This window comes from Lycorma delicatula, chromosome 10 (genome assembly GCF_047948215.1).
Source record: "Lycorma delicatula isolate Av1 chromosome 10, ASM4794821v1, whole genome shotgun sequence".
NCBI lineage: Eukaryota > Metazoa > Arthropoda > Insecta > Hemiptera > Fulgoridae > Lycorma > Lycorma delicatula.
The window spans coordinates 61,277,526-61,295,432 of NC_134464.1; the positions used below are offsets into that span (position 1 = coordinate 61,277,526).

A 17,907-nucleotide genomic window follows, 5' to 3' on the forward strand; every position below is an offset into this window, starting at 1 on the left:
AAACAACATATATTTTACCTAATGCTAATTTTTATTTCCATATTTTAAGGAAAATGAAATTCTTATTTAAATTTACTTTTATATACTAAATTTAATTTTAAGGAATTAGTGTCTGGAATTCTGAATATTCAGCACTACAGTTTGACAAACTTGATGAAACAAAATAAACTCATACATATAAATATTTTAATAATTTTTCATTAATGGATAACTTAAATAAAAAAAAAAAAAATTTAAAATTATATCAGATAATAATCATATTGATATTATTGTATCCATTAGATTACTGTTCAGCAAAAATAATTTTTTTTTTTATTCGAACAGATACCCACCAGGTTGGTCTATTGGTAAAAACAACCATAACAAATCAGTTGTTTAACATTGATTGTCAGTCAAAAATTCTGAGGTTCAAATCCTAGAAAATGTAAGTTACTTTTATATGGATATGAAATCAGACAGTGGATACTGGTGTTGTTTGGTAGTTCTTTCTTTTTTTTCTGTTTAGCCTGCGGTAACTACCGTTCAGATAATACTTCAGAGAATGATATGTATGAGTGAAAATGAAGTGTCGTCTTGTACATTTTCAGTTTGACCATTCCTGAGATGTGTGGTTAATTGAAACCCAACCACCAAAGAACACCGGTATCCAAGATCTAGTATTCAAATCCGTGTAAAAATAACTGGCTTTACTAGGACTTGAACGCTGGAATTCTTTGGTAGTTCAGATTTAATTAACCACACATCTCAGGAATGGCCAGCCTAAATTTCACTACACAACATACATATCATCCTTATCTCATTGCGCTGCGAGGTAGCTTATTTTTCACAAGTTGAACAGACTATAATGTATACATTTTAGGATTAGAAAATTAAATATCTGATATAATAAATTTTTTTCTATTTATTTTTTAGTCCAAATGTATGACCATGATACTACATAAATAATACCTTATCTAACTTTCTCTGTTCACTAGTGTCTTCTTTATTATCTAGTTTCTTAAGGGGGGTTTCCCCCTTATTTAAGATTGTTCCTTATTCCTGGAGTGTCTTTACCTTTTTCAATGATTTTTTACATATGTTTTATAAGCTGCTTTAAAGCCCTGCCTGTCTGTCTGTGCTGTACCTAATTCCTCCACCACTTATCAGTTAAAAATTATAGTTACACTCATAATATTTAGTATTTTTATGATACTCATTTTTCTCTATGCATGTATTTCACAACCTTATACTTGTACAATTTTATATATAGGCTTGGTTAAGCCTTTTTATCATAAGGACCAATTTTGATGATTTTTTGATTTTTTTTTTTAGATAAAGTTCCTGGTGTTCCCTTTGTATATTTTTCCAGATAACATAAATAGAATATTTTTTAAACAAGAAGTTATATTTCTATAGTGACAATTTGAAGATGTTTTTCATTTTTTGCCTACACCTTGGTTTATTTTTTTCCCATCTACCATTTCTTATAAACCCTTTTTTTCTTACAAATCTTTTCTAAGTTGCATCTTTAGTTTATTTCTATTTTTAATAAAAGTAAATCAAAGAATTGTAAAATAAATGAGATCTAAAAAAATTGACAAAAAATAAAAGTTTGTTATAAATGTCATTATAAGTTTATCAAATTTATGAATTTATTTCTTGATTTTTGAGTAAATCAAGAAGAATTTGAGTAGGTTGAATAAGATATGTAGATTTACATTACTTATATCTAAATATAATTTTTCTTAACTGAATAAATGGAAATATTTTATTAATTTTTCCTCTGTTACTTATTACTATACAGTATTTGTGATTATATAACTTATCTAAATAACGTGTATTGATAATTTGGTCTCTTATCATTTAACTGAATCATTAAGATAGCATTACTATCTATCATTAATGTTTCCTTATCAGGCTTTAATCTTATGAAAATCATATAATATTTTTAGTTTTATGTGGTACAGAGTAACTGTACAGTGTACACTAATATATATATTTTTTTAAATTATAAAAATAAGATTAAAAACAAAAAAGAAACATGAAGTTTCAAGTTATATGTAGTATTATTTTATGTTTAATTAGTTGCGCTGTGGTAAGAATTATTTTTATATTATCTAATAACAATTTTTCCTAAAATTTGAGATAATGTATGTAATGCATTGTTTTTGGCCAAAAAGGGTACATAAATGTGTTTCACAGTTCATGCTGTGGTCTTAATAATGGCTGTGACGCATTTAAAGCAACTGAAGTGCAAGAGATTGTCAAGGTTGCTTTCTCTGAGAGTAATTATAATCATTATACAGCCAGTCTCTAGAGTGAACAAAGTATAGGTGTTGTTTATAGGGATGAACATCTGCATTTTAATGCCAATCCCATCTCATGTCTACAATGTTTTAGATTTGCACCTTACTTTCATACATAATTATAATAGAGTATTAATTTTCATTATTCCTTTTAATGTGTAAAACTATAAATTTGTAAAACTGAAATAAATGATTAATTAATATACAGTTTGTTTATAAAAATTGTTTCAAGAATACAGGGGATGTTCCCGCACATCGAATACAGAAAAAAAAAACGTTATATTAGCACAATACATGTTTGGAAATTTACTGGCTATTCCCCATTTTGTATTTTTAATGTAAAAATTTATTTCTCAGGAATGATCAATTATATCGAGCTGAGATTTTGTGTACTGTTAGGGTTTCTATAAACACTGTGCTTAATTGCACGCTTCTGGGTGATTTTTAAGGAAATTTTTAAACTATGAAGAATGACAGATGTTTTATTAGTACAAAATCTAAGTAATAAATCTTTAATAAATAATTTAACCTAACAATTGTTGAAATTTTGATGATGTATTCAGCCCAGTAAAGCATGTTAACTATTAAGAATTCTAAGGGATAATTAAATAACATAAGTGGTTGAAAAGAGAGGTTTACAAGCAATTTGTTACACAGAAAAACCCAGTAAGCCTAATCAAGTCTTTTATAACACATAATCTGACAAAAGTAGAGAATGTTCTACCACGGATGACCTTATCCTTGCTCTTTACTGAAGATCTGGTTAGAATTGGGGTTCCACTGCAAAGGCAAGTCCATTTTTAATCAAATTTTATTTATGATGACCATAAAGGTGAACAGGCATTTACTGGTAAATAATACTAAATTAACAAATTAATACAAAGAAACGATTTTCATAGGATTCCAGATCTTCAATTGGCATTCAATCATAATTACACAAAATCAATTGTTATTTAAAAATTTAGAAATTACCGAAATAATTACTATTGTAAAATCTTGAAGTTAGTTAGGGACAAACATGCATTATGCGTGATTAGATACAATTTATAGTAATAAACTAATCTGTTTCAATTTTATTTACAACTTAATGTTATTGTGAATAAAAAAAATAATAATTATTTTAATGAAGAGACAAAAAGTCTATTACAAACATATTCATAAAATAGTCATTATTATTTATTTTTTCTATGGTTTTGTCCATAACGGTCAAAAATGATAATTATTTACAACTAAAAGAATTTAAGCTACTATAAAAAATTTTGAAGTAAAGCATTAAAAATATTTTATTCATAAAATTTAGTTCGGTTTGTTGTTTTAAAAGTTTGTACTTGAAATTTTAAGTAATTTATTATTCATGTAACATATTTAAGACAACAATGTAATTGCACAGTCACTACATAAGAAACACTAAATTATATAATTGCATGTAGTTTGGTGTATATGATAGAATTATCATATAATTCTTAATACAATAACTGATAATTTTCTCTAAGCCAACTACCACTCAGGTAGCACTTTAGGCAACAAGTGAATATTTTTCATTATCAACTTACGTAAAAGTGTCCCATTAAGAAACAGAGAAATTTTCAGGACATGTTCTACTGGAGAAAATAATTTAAAATGTTCATGTAAACATAGACCTGGAAATGCTTTGTTTTTGAGTTATGGCTAGTGAAAGATTTCATCTGGATTTCAGCTCTTCTAATAAAAAGAAGCCCTACTGTAGTTTTTGAGACCCAAATTAAGTGGTAAAGTTGATGGTTTCCTATGTAATTTGAGCTGGGAAGTAGGTTAAAACGTCTCAATACTGTAACTACAATAGTTTTTAAGATATTAAAGGTAAAACACAAAATTTGGTGTCGAAAAAGATATTTTTTTGTTTGTAATTCAGTAGCTTTGTTAAATGACTTTCCAATGAGGAAGATTTAGTAATAAAACTTGTAGAGAATTTAATTCTGAGAAAATTAATTTAAATACAGATATAGAAAAAAAATTAAAACTTTTTAAAATTGTTTTTTCATTGATGCAAAACATACAAAAAATAGACAGAAAATTGTATTATTCTTTCTAATAAACATTATTCTTAATACAGCAAAACAAAAAAATAAAATACATGGAATGATAAATGGAAACAGTATAACAAACCTCAGTTACAGAAATTATTCGAAATTCCCACCTTCAAAATATACACAGCATTCTGTGCCATGTAAAATATATCTGGTGGCTTTCCATATCATCTCAGGTACGTTTCGTATAAATTTAATAGCATCTCGTATTTTTCTGAATAACTCTTCTTTAGTATTAACTTTTTTCTGGTATACTACTGTTTTCATATGACCCCAAATCAAGTAATCTAATGGTGTTAAATCAGCTGATTGTGGTAACCAATTGACTGGTCCACCATGTCCAATCCAGTTTAAGAAATTATCATTCAAGTGATTTCCAACTACTAAAGAGAAATGTGGCGGCGTTGCACTATCATGCTGGAAAATCATTTGCAATCTAGTTTGTAAAGGTATATCCTCCAAAAGAGCCAGCAAATTATTTTCAAAGAAATGAATGTATCTCCTACAAGGTTTTCATTGAAAACAAACGATCCCAGAATTTTGACATAAATAATACTACACCAAACATTAATGTGAAATTTATGTTGGAAACTAGTTTTCACAGTAACATGTGAATTGTCTTTGCTCCAACTATCGACTATTCTTAGAATTGAAGACTCCGTTTCTCATAAAAGTGGCTTCATCAATAAATAAAGTTGTTTTCTTTTCGTAGGATGCGCCACACTTTGTTTTTCGACAAACCAGTGCGACATGAAATTCGTCTTGTACAAGTGCTTGGGCTACGTTGAATATGCTGAATCACATGATATTCATCATTAACACAATGATTTACTTGGCGTGTAAAAGAAAATGAACAGGTAGAAAATTACCCTTTCATTCGTAAATATTGATATACTGAAGAAAACGATTTTGTATTTGGAATCCGCCTTCCAGGAAATCTCTTCTGATATTCACATTGAGTAGCTTCAAAATATCCATTACAAAATCTATAAATAAAAATTATATCAGCATATTCCTCATTAGAAAATTGAAACAGTACTTTAACACTACGATGTGATAACAGTACAGTTCCTTTACCTGGATGATAATTTATGATAACAGAATCAAACTAAGTACATAATTTTCACTGTTGACAACCTGTTAGTATTGCCAACCTATAGAATACTGTTTTTTTAATATCTCTAAAGTAATATACATTTCAATTTAGTTTTTTCGTAATTATTTCGTTTTACCGGTGTAAATTATTGTGTACACTGCTAAAATATTGTTTTGCTGTATAAATTTTGTATTTCTTTTAAAATTATTTTCTGTAATTAGCGTTCTGGTTTTTAAAAATAATGTTTATTAGGTTCAGAAAGAATAATAAGATTTTCTGTCTGTTTTACATGAATATAAAACCGATTTTAAAAAGTTTTTGTTTACTTTTTATTGGCTATACTTGCATTAATTTTCTCGGAATTAAATTCTCTATAAGCTTTGTTACTAAATCTTCCACATTAATTAGTCATTTAACAAAGCTATTGTCGCGTTTTCGCAACTCGATCAGGGTATTGAGACACTGCCAATTAAAAATGTTTATATAATTACAATTTATTAGTTTAAGAACATAAATAAAAAAAGCAATAATAATAAAAATTACAGTAGTTATAATACAAATTAACGACAATAACAATAATAATAATAAATTTGAATAATAATAAACAATGATTACACACAAAGTAGAATTTAAAATAAGGTCAGGATTTATTTACAGTTATCTACAGATATTTATTTACAGATATATAATCGTAAAAAAAAAATTCAGTCCCATTGACAAAAGACATTATCACACCTTCAACAACTACTATTGTAGTACCTACCAGATAATACAAGTCTAAAGTTCATTCACTACCATTCTCTGCATATACCTTTGCTGTTTACAAATAAAACTACCCCAACAATTTAAGAATGAGTTTAATACTTCATCCTTTTCACTAATTTTCTATCTGTAACTCACCGAACAACTTCCTGCATTCAACCACTGTCCACACTGGAATATTTGTGACATCAGTTCACACATTGTATAAACTGCAGTACTAAAATAATCTGAATAATACTCCTCGCTTAAAAACTAATCTTAACTAGTCTTTTCTGGAGTATTTATACTCCTACCATCATGACCTGCAGAACCAGACCCAAGTTGATGCGTGAGAATGATCGTCCGAGTCCTTGTATTTTCCTACGAATTTCTTCTCTGGTCGGGTAATTCTTCTCATTCAACAATATCTATTCAGGTGTCAGGGGCAATATTACAAAGAATGATTGTTAAACGGACCTCTTATACTTAGAAAAAGGATCCCTTTTGAATTCCGTCCGTTATAATGTTCTACTACCTTCTTCTTAATTGGCAGGGATCCGTTACACAGGTCCGTTATAATGGTCTTTTTATACTATTGTACTCCAAACCTAAAAAAAAAATTGTTTTTGGACACGGAAATTTGTGTTTTACGTCGGATATTTAAAAACTATTGGAGTTACAGATGTGGAACCTATTTTATCCTATTTACCAGCTCAAATTATATAAGAAACCACCAACTTTACTCCTTAATTTGGGTCCCGAAAACTACAATAGGGCTTCCTTTTATTAAAAGAGTTGAAATAAGGGCGAAATTTTCGGTAGCTGTAACTCAAAAATAAAGCGTTTCCAGACCTATGTTTATATTTGTTTTTTTGTTTCATTATTTTCACCAGTAGAACGTGTCCTGAAAGTTTCTCCGTGGAACACTCTGTATGTGTATACAGAGTGATTCCAAATTGCATGGCAATCTCTCGGGTGATGATTCTATAACCAAAAATAAGAAAAAAAGTCATATATAATAAACAGGAAAAAAATCATACAAAAAACGATTGGCTGCTGTGCGAGAATATCAGGAAAATTATCCAAATCGAAGAGTACCGGATCATAAAATATTTGAGGCTTTGGAGAGGCGCAACCTAGAAGTAGGTATGCTTAAACCACAACGATTCGATGCTGATCCAGAATGTTTTGTGGGAAATGCTAACGCTGAAGAAGCAGTGTTGAATGAGGTACAATTATTTTCTACCTCAAGCATGTTGTCACATGTTTCGTAATCAAGTGTGTGGTGAAGTTATGGGAGTAACAACTAATCTCATTCCATATAACATATGTACAAGAATTATTATTACCCGAGTTTGATAAACGAGTGAAATTCTGTCGATGGTTAATTTAAAAATATGAACATCATCTTGATTTCCTAAGTAATATTCTAATTACTGATGAATCCTGGTTTGACAAGAAATGGCATTGTAAATTATCGAAACACTCCCACTTGGGCAAAATAAAATCCTCATGAGACTGCTATAAGTCATTTCCAACGCAATTTTTTGTTTAACGTGTAGTGTGGTCTTCTTGATGATAATCTCACAGACTCTTTTATCTTACCGACAAGGCTCAATGGAGAGCGGTACTTGCATCTTTAGTAAACAATCTGTTGGAAATTTTGAAAGATATTCCACTTGCAGATAGATTGCAGATGTGGTTTTTCAATGATGGCGCATCTGCTCACTAATGGCGTGGTGTGATGAATCATTTAAATAACACTGTTAGTAAGCAAGGGTTGGGCGAAACAGACCAGTTAATTGGCCGCCTAGCTCTCCCGATCTCATGCCAGCGGATGTTTTTCTTTGGGGTTGGATAAATTCGTTAATCTACAACGCTCGTATTGGCTCACAAGGATTTATATATTGTATTATAGAAGTGAAGCTACTGTTAGGAATAATAATGATGCTATTAGACGTGCCCGGCTAGCATGGATAAAATGAGCTGAACTATGCATTGGAGCAGAAAGGCGGCGACCAATTGAACAACTGTTTTGAAGAAATGTTTGGTGCTTTATCAAGTAACAATTTTAACGTTTAATAATTTAAAAAAAAAAACCATGAAGTATATGATTTTTATTTTTTTTAAATCTATTTTTTATCCTTTTTTCTGTTATTGATAACTTTTCTATTTATTTTTATTTATATTCTTTTGTTCAAACGTTAATGAAAATGTTTAAAATCGTATTACTTTTCCGATCTAGTTTATGTCTTTTATTTCTAATTTAAAGTTGATCTCAAATTTGTGTTTAATTTTAATAATCGTAATTTACTTGAATTTTCTCAGAATTAATTTTCTTCAAAGTTAACTAGATATTTTTATTTACTTATTGATGAATGAACAAAGTTATTTTATTCCGTAAGTATATTTTCTGACAAAACCTTTTTTCATGTTTTTACCCCGTTTTTCTTAAAACCTGAGATAGAGGTTTGGGAATACTTTTATTCAATTTCTTAGATAAAAAGCCATAAGGAATTACCAAATTTACCCCTCGATTTGCACCCCAATAATTTTAGAACGGTTTAATTTCAAAGACGGAGCAGAAAACAGGGCCGAAAATCGCTAACGAACACAGTTTTCTTCTGAGCTATGTTTATATGCCTTTTTTCTTATTTTTGGCTATAGAATCATCTCCGGAGAGATTGCCATGCAATTTGGAATCATCTGTATATAGCATAAATTTTTAGTAACAAATTTCTTATTTCTAAATTCATTTCATTTTCAAAATTATTAATATTTAATGAGAGAATATTTCTTTATTATGTATAGTGGTTTAAGACTTTATAATTTAATATTATTTGTACAATATTATACTGCATTTGTTTGTTATTTTATTTTTTCTATTTTTAATGGAATGTATATAATTTAGAGCAATAGGTAATTCAAGACTTGCTGAAAACAATAAAAATAAAATTAATAAAATAATTAATAAACCCATAAGTAATACAAAAAAATTGTGTAAATTTGTTCCACTACAAACCAAAAAAAAATCCCTTTCGGCACGCTGGAAGGGGGATTTCACCGGTGCTGAGGAGGGGATAAAAATATTTCCACTTTAAAATTAAGAAAAACTTCAAGTTACTCAATACGACAGTGGTTGCACGTGAAAAAAGTTTCACCTTTTTTAGCATATGCAAGCGCCATCTTACAATCCCAGCAAAATTTTGGTCATCCCTTGCCGTAAGGGTTGGTATATCAAAAATTATTTCAGACAAAAGTTTTAGGTAATGTTTAGAGGACTAATGACCATTTTAAACCGATTTGATACTGTGCCTATTAAGGTAGGTATGGTTTTTTTATCTTCGAAACCCCATTTTTTCCAGCCCTTAGGCCGATGGTTGGCGATATCAAAAAACGTTACTTGTATTAGTTTTAGCCCCTTATCAAAAAAATAGTAGGAACTTTAAACGAATTCGATATTTTAATTAATAAGAAAGTTATAGCGATATTTTGTTTTTTCGAAAGAGCCACCCCATTTTCAGCCCCATATTCCGATTTTGGCCGTTAACGAACTCCACCGAGATTTTGGGTCGAGTTATTTTTAGGAAACAATTAGAAAGTGATTGGCGCAAAATTATGGTAATTATCGTGTCTACAATATATATATATATATATATATATATTATAAATAATATATATATTTATATATATATAAATAGATAAACTTTTGAGCTGACGGTGGTTTTGGGGTCTGAGGAATGTGAAACGCGAAGATATGTCGAAATTTTCCGGAAGTCGAATCATGGTACCCATTACAATAGGTAGCTTTCTAATGAAATTTACCTAACAGTGTAAAATATATTAATTAGTAAATAAAAATGTTAAATATATTCTACAATTAATATAAATTTACTAAGAACTTGTTTTATCACCATAAAATATAAAGAAAAAAATTAATAATAATATGCTTTTTAATTAGTTTGTTATTTAAAAAATACAATTTAATTTTTTTTAAACATGAATTTACATTCAGTACACTTAACTCTTTAACTGACTGGATTTACTGAGAGAATAATTCAGGTATTTAATTATCGATTCTAGAGCAGTACTAATTATCCCTAGATTTAAACAGAGATTTTCTCTAGTACAACCAATATCAGAACTTTAGACACACACTTATTAAAGGATTTCTCTTTTGTTAAATATGCCTACTAAATTATAATTACTTTTAAGCTTATGTAAATTCTCTAATTCAGCTTTTAAAAATGTATCGTAAAATAAGAAGGCACTCAAAAACCACTTAAAAAATAATTAATTGAATCTAAAAATAAACGGTTGTTTCAATCGTTAAACCATCTTTATCAATAGAAGATGAGGAAATGGTATTTAAATTAAATAGATCGATTTTAAAAAGCGATCATAAAAAAATAATAATAAATTAAAAAGTATTCTAGAAAACTACAAAATAAATATTCATTCCTATCGATGTCTAAAATAAAGAAAAAAAATTAACTATTGTTGATCAAAAAGTATTGTTTTATGCACTTCCAATCAAAAGCTTAAAGTTAGCTTAAAATGAATAAACGACTGAAAACTAAACTTTGTTTACCAACCACTTCTTAATGCAATATAGCAGTATTGTACAAGATAAAATTTATCTCACGAAAGATGGAGATAGCATGAACCTTAAACCAAACAGAAATATATACATTTCCTTAACAAAATTTAAGGGAAAAGGATAACAATTCTTGTGATAGAAATTTTTACTGGAAAAGTTTAAAAAAAGAGTGATAATAGATTAAACATTTCAATAAGCTATTCGTATTTTCTTTTTAAAGGCTACTTACTAGATCACCATTGTTATTCAACAATAAAATTTCACTGTTGATAAAGTAAGTTTCCTAAATACCTAACTGGTATTTATTACAGACATTTTTCAAAACTGTCATTTGGAATAATGTAATTTTGTGATCAATTTCTGGATGAAGTCAGGTTACAGCTGATTTCTTTGATCTTTTGCATTTCTTTCTTTTTCCTGTTTAGCCTCCGGTACCGTTCAAATAATACTTCAGAGGATGACATGTATGAGTGTAAATGAAGTGTAGTCTTGTACATTCTCAGTTCGACCATTCCTGAGATGTGTGGTTAATTGAAACCCAACCACCAAAGAACACCGGTATCCACGATCTAGTATTCAAATCCGTGTAGAAATAACTGGCTTTACTAGGATCTTTTGCATTTGTAATGAGCCAAGTGTTCCTTTAAATAGATGAATAAATCTTTCCTTTTGATTGGTACACAATAATTAATATTTACTGAGGTATATAAAGATAAACAAAAAAATTCTAATGTGGACACCGCATGACTTCCTTGTACGCCTATTAAATTACATATATATATTTTTTGTTATTGAATTATTATTTTTTTATAAAAATTTTATTACAATCAGAGGTTAATAATTATTAATAAATCAATATATTAACATTAAAAAAAATGAAGTTGCATTCAAACCACTTCTAAGATCCAAATATTTCATTAATTAAAACTTTATTGGGCTATAACTCTGGAACTAATGAAAGTAAGTATACTCGGTATTGTTATTATACACTGTGTTTATGTAAAAGAAATATTTAAGGTGATAAGTTTACCTATACTTTACTTAAGTTGTATATAAATATCGCACAAGGAGATGTATCGTTGAAAAGCTCTCAATGAGGGCTTATTACTGCAGTTAAGAAAAAATCCAAAATTCAATTTTGTTGGATTTTGAGGTTTTTAGACACTTTTTTTTCCAGTCAATTGAAATCAAAAGGGGACGTGTACAACTAGATATTACAAAAGTCCTAAATCAAAAATTTCAACTTCCTACGGCTAATCGTTTTTGAGTTATGCGAGATACATACGTACGTACATACAGACATCACACCGAAACTAGTAAAAATGGATTCAGGGATGGTCAAAATGAATATTTCCGTTGAAATCTGAAACCGAAATTTTTCGCAATTACAGTACTTCCTTGTTTTTCGTACAAGGTAGTAAAAAAACAATAAAAATAATATAAAAAATAGACAAAAACCTGACCCTCACAAACACTTAGTTAAAGGATAAATTCAGAGGCTAGCTCTCGGAATCATTTGAGATCAAAACAGAACTGTGCCAAGGCGATGCGCTCTCACCGTTATTATTCAACTGTGTTCTAGAAACGGCAATGAAAGAATGTTTAAAAAATGCTCTCCAAAAGTAAAAATAAGCTGAAAAATCACAACAAACTGTTTTGGTTTCGCCGATGACTTAGCACTTCTAGAAAATGATGTCGATGAAGCTGAAACAGAGATATTAAAACGTCAAAACATTGTAAATATGCAACTGGCCTTAAAATATCATTCGAAAAGAGAGAAATTATGGCCCAAAAAACCAACATGATTAAAAGAAATAAACATAAACGGTAATAAAATCAAAATAGGAACCCGATTTAAATAACTTGGAGAAATAATAACAAACAACCAAAGCGAGAAAATCTCAATACAAATAAAAAGAAACAAACCAACTAAAGCTGAAAAAGCAATATTATGCGGATATGCTAAAGCTGAGGATGCAAAATTCAAGACTTCTAAAATAGCTAGTACAGTACAAACTCGACTCGAAAAACACCAACACAGAATGTGTAGATAGATCAGAGAAATAAGAGAGGATTCGAAGGAAATCGGCCTTACATCTGAAGACACCACATATAAGATAAAATTAAACAAGAAAATCAAGAAATAAAACACTTGCTTCACACTCAACACTAACATTTTCAACATTAGAAAGGGCACAAAGATCGGAACCTATGAAAATGTGCTGGAAGGACCGCAAGGCCCAAACAGTCACATTGAAGAGACTTAGATAATGGACTGACTAAAGTGACCCTCCTCGGTCATAAAAAATAACAACATACAAAAAAAAAGGATTGCCCAAGTGCCTAATTGGATCAAGAGAAACTGCAGTAAAACCTTGATCAGAGCAGCATTATAAGATACCACAATTAATTGTAAAATAAAAGATAGATGTGATTAAAGTCTATATTAACTTTAACACATGGTGAAAGATATAAACATATGAAATTGTTTGAAAGGATATAAAATAAGGTATTAATTATAAAAAATAACTACAAAATAAATCACAATTCAGAAGGTGTTAACAAAGTTATCATTTTTTTTCTAAAAGAAAATCTTTTAATTAATTATATTTTAATTAAATTAGTGGAAAGCTTTTTTGCAATTGTTCGGTAATTTATTAAAAATGGAAGGAAGGATAGTTCACAATAATTGTAAACTAAATTATTGTGTTCGAGTTACATAAAAACAATTATGCAGTCAGGTTAGATGGAGGCGTATATTTGTTATTTTTTTAAGAATGTGACTATACTTTTTAACAAACAATGGGCATTCATATATACAGTAAACATAAGAATACATTAACATGTTTAATTTTGTAAATATTGGTCTACGTGCTTCATATTTATGAGTGCCAAAAAATGATCTGATAATCGCTCATTTTTATGTCTTGAAACTCATTATGATTTTCTGAGTGAGTCCCGAGAAATAATATACTTCAGATAGGAATTTTCTTATGCATAGTAAACATATAATAATGTCAAGCTTGACAGAAAGGCTATCAGAGGTATTATTTTTCAACAGTTTTAAGTTGCTAGGTTATGATGGAAGCTTTTTTATTACTCAATACTTACACAAGATGTGCCTTTATAATAAATTCAGTTAATTAAAACAAACCAAATCGTTTTTGTCTAGTATATTATGAATTTATGAAACTCTTCTATCCACCAAAAAATAAAACAAAAAATAATTAGGGATACTTTTATATTGTACAGACCCTCATGCTTGCAAACAAATACACACGTACATGAAGTAAATGTTAAGTTGATTTGGAGAATAATGAAAATAATAATTTAATAAAGTCCTTGAAACTTTTAACCATAATTTTTTTCTTTTATAGTATAAGGGATGTTAAATAATTAACAAGACAAATTAATGTTGAGAAAAAACGATTTATTCAATGACAATGACATTTACACTACTTTTCACATAGTCTCCAGCAACATTTAGACATTTGTCCCATTGTTTTGTGAGTTTTCTGATTCCCGTAGCATACAAGTCTTTATCTTGCTGTTTGAACCATTCGTGTACCGCTTTTTGAACGCTTTGCTGTCGTCGAACTTCTTGCCCCGTAAAAGGTCTTTGAGCGGGCCAAACTAATGAGAATCGGACGGAGGCGAGGCGTGGGCTGCAAGGAAAGGTGGCAACTCATTCCAACCCAACTTCTCGACCTTTCTCCCGTTCTCTGATTGATGTGGGGGCGCGAGTTATCATGCAAGAAAATCATTCCTTTTGAGACAGCGCCCTGACGTTTTTGCCTTATCGCGGGTCTCACTTTCTGTTGGAGCATGTTAGAATAGTACTCATTGTTCACGGTAGGTTGTTCTTCTAAATAGTCACCAAAAATTGGGCCGGGCGAGTCCCAGACGACCGTCAAAATCATTACCGGCTGACACATGAGTTTTGCATTTTTTTGGTGGGCAAATCCAAATGTCTGCACTCAAGACTTTGCCGTTTGGATTCGGGCTCGAAATGGTAACCACGTTTCATCACAGATTTCGTACGATCTAAAAGTTCTTTGAACTCAGAACAAATGTGAATCCGGGTGTCTTATGGGCTCGAGTCAACTGTCTTGAACCCATCTCGAACATCTTACGATAATTCAGTACGTCATGAATGATTGAATGCGCGATTCAAACACTAATATTACACAAAATAGTAATTTGGTAAGTTTTGACTAGCCTGTCTTCACGAATAAGTTCATTTAAGCGATTTAGCAGGGCAGTAGTCGAAGCTTCAACTTGTCTTCCAGAGCAATGGAGATCAGTCACACTTGTTATGCCCGAATAAAACTGTTTCACCCACATATATACGTTACTGGGGTTTAAACACTTTTCACCATACTGTTTCAACATTCTTGAGTAAATTTCCACTGGTTTCACACCTTCTAATAGCAAACATTTTATCAATGAACGTTGTTGCTCTTCCGGCGTACACGTTTCAAGCGGCGTGACATTCTAAAATCAACAAAAGAAGTTATGTTTACATTAATTATGATCGAACAGCTGATTAAATATGTCCCAAGGTTGCCAACTTGACCCTCAAAAAGTTTCATTGTTATTGAATAACCCGTTAATTATTGAACATCCCTCATATAATGTCTGGTTTAAATTAGAAAAAAATGTTTCTACAGTTTACATAAAAGTCTGATTTTTTAAATTTGGTGTAGGAACTTCATGGAATGAACTGGAAAATAGTGAAAATGATGAGGGACACCATGACTTGCATGAAGGACAATGGAGTCAACATAGGTAGGAAACTAAAAAACCTAATACTAGGCTATAGCATTCATTACAGGCATTTAGTTCTATTACAGTTAAATTATACTGCATTATTTTATATCCATAAATAATTCATTTTAGTTTCCATCAAAACCATGCATAATATACATTTTTAAAGTAACAGATTATAAACAATAAAGTTATTTATCCATATTAAAATAAATTAAGTATTGTATTGGCACTACACTTGTTTTCAAATCATCCACCAATCAGCAGTCATTTGTAATAATCAATAAGCCTGGTCCGTTTAACTATCCAATTGATGTCAGTTAAATCAGTTAATTTATTTTGTTCTTTATCTATCAAATGCATTCCTCTCATCGCTATAACATATAGTAGTATAGGTACCATTATTATCTTAATACAGTGATTCTCAACCTTTTTCGCTCCATAACCCCCACAAAGTAAAAAAATATAAATTGAGTATTTTGCGACCCCCCAACCAACACCCAGTGAAACCTAATTAAAATTATTTAGCTACATTGATGGCAACGGGTATGAACATGCAAGTATGAAGTGCACAATCATGAGCAATCTTCAGGTTCCAATTTGATGTGTACATGCTCCTTGTAATTTGGTCTGCTTGCATAATATTCACTGTGAGAGTGTAATGGTCGAACATGCATATGATACATTTGAACACATTATGCACTCAGCAGTATAAAAGAAGCATAAGGAATTGCAGAAGTTTCAGTTTAGTCTCAGATTAGTTTAGATCAGTTTAGTTTCAGATGTGAAGTGTGCATCTTGTGTCTATATTTATATTTTCACTGAAAATAATAATTGAGGTTTTGATTTTTAGTTTGTGGTCAGATGGTGTAAATGATTTTCAATTAGATTCTTATACAAAATGAATAATTTGTGAAAAAACGAAGTGAGCCATGTACCTCTAGTGAATCGAATGATAAAAGACAAGATTGTACAATGACAGTTACTTAAATTATAGTTTTACGTTATAGGATGTAAAGCCACAGTGCATTATTTGCTCTGAAGTTCTCTCTGATGAAAGCATGAAGCAATCAAAATTAATTTGACACTTGGAAACTAAACATTTGGATCATAAAAGGAATTTTTTGAAAAAAATTACACACTAAGAAATCAAGAAGCTTCTATTTTTAAATTAAGCCACACTGATAAAAGTTAATTTGAAGCATCTTATCTCGTAGCATTAAGAGTAGCTAAGATGTCCAAACCCCACAATCACATAAAAGCTCATCCTGCCTACTACAGTTGATATGTTCAGTGTTTTAATATGAGTGGAAAAAGCAAAAAAATTGAAAAACATTCTGTTTTCTAATGACACTTTACCAAAGTAAATCGATGACGTGGCTGCTACCGATGTTCATGATCAAATAATTCAGCAAGTGAATTTAAGTGAATTTTTTAGAATTCAGTTTGATGAATCAACAGATGTGGCAAACATTTCTTGAAAACTATAACTCACAGTATGTAGAGATGGTAGATGGTGTGTAGGCGATAACAGGAAAGAAAAGTGGATTTCTGAAAAAATTAAAGATCATCTTATACCAAGGGTGGAATGGACATCACTTCCTCAGAAATGCTCTTTCCACAAAAAATCTCAAAGAAATTCATTGTAAAGCTGTAAAAATGGCTAATTATATTATAAGTATACTATTACATAATAGGCCGTTTGCTAAACTATGCGATGAAACCGACAAAAAGAAAAAATCTCTTTTTTCCATATATGTCAGACTGTTAATGCGAGGAAGTGTTAATCCGGTTATTGGAATTGCAAAATTAATAATATTTTTCTATGATAAACAATCACCATTCTTATATTTTTATAGAATAATGAGTATATGTGTTGGCGTAGTTAGCTGATCTATTTTTGCATTTAAATGACTTGAATATGAATTAACAAGGATGTGATAAAAATATTTTATTAATGACAGAAATTTTAATTAGTTCATGCTATCATTACGAAGCTTGATATCTAGATTATTTGCCTTCAAAGGAAAAGTTTTGATATGTTAATATAAAAATGATTTCTTGAAGTGGTGGAAATCAAACCCATTTAGTGAAAACAATGTTGCAGCTGCTAAGTTACCATTTGAGATTGACGACCAGTTCATCAAAATGCCTGCCAATAAAACATTACTACTACGATTTACAACTGAAGATTTAGAGATGTTTTGGCTTGCTCGTTGAAGTGAATATGTAAACTTAGACACAAAAGCATTAGAGATATTAATCCCTTTTGTCCTGTCTTAATGAACAAGAATAGAAGATTCTATTGTTTTGAACAGAACAATTCAGAATAAGAAAATTAAGTGGTTGGAC

The 17,907-nt window shown here is 30.0% G+C and overlaps 1 protein-coding gene across 2 annotated transcripts in view; it reads left to right on the forward strand.

Moving 5' to 3' along the window:
- Positions 1-1,882: 1,882 nt before the first annotated feature.
- The window catches only part of LOC142331475 (general odorant-binding protein 56d-like), a 38,840-nt gene continuing 22,815 nt past the window's right edge, over positions 1,883-17,907 (forward strand). The window contains exons 1-2 of one of the 2 annotated variants that reach the window (XM_075377417.1): positions 1,888-2,074; positions 15,495-15,576. In XM_075377417.1, the coding sequence (XP_075233532.1) occupies positions 2,021-2,074; positions 15,495-15,576 (136 nt within the window). In that variant the 5' untranslated portion in view covers positions 1,888-2,020. Of the gene's footprint in view, positions 2,075-15,494; positions 15,577-17,907 lie in introns of both variants that reach the window. The other variant, XM_075377416.1, reaches the window with a different exon arrangement.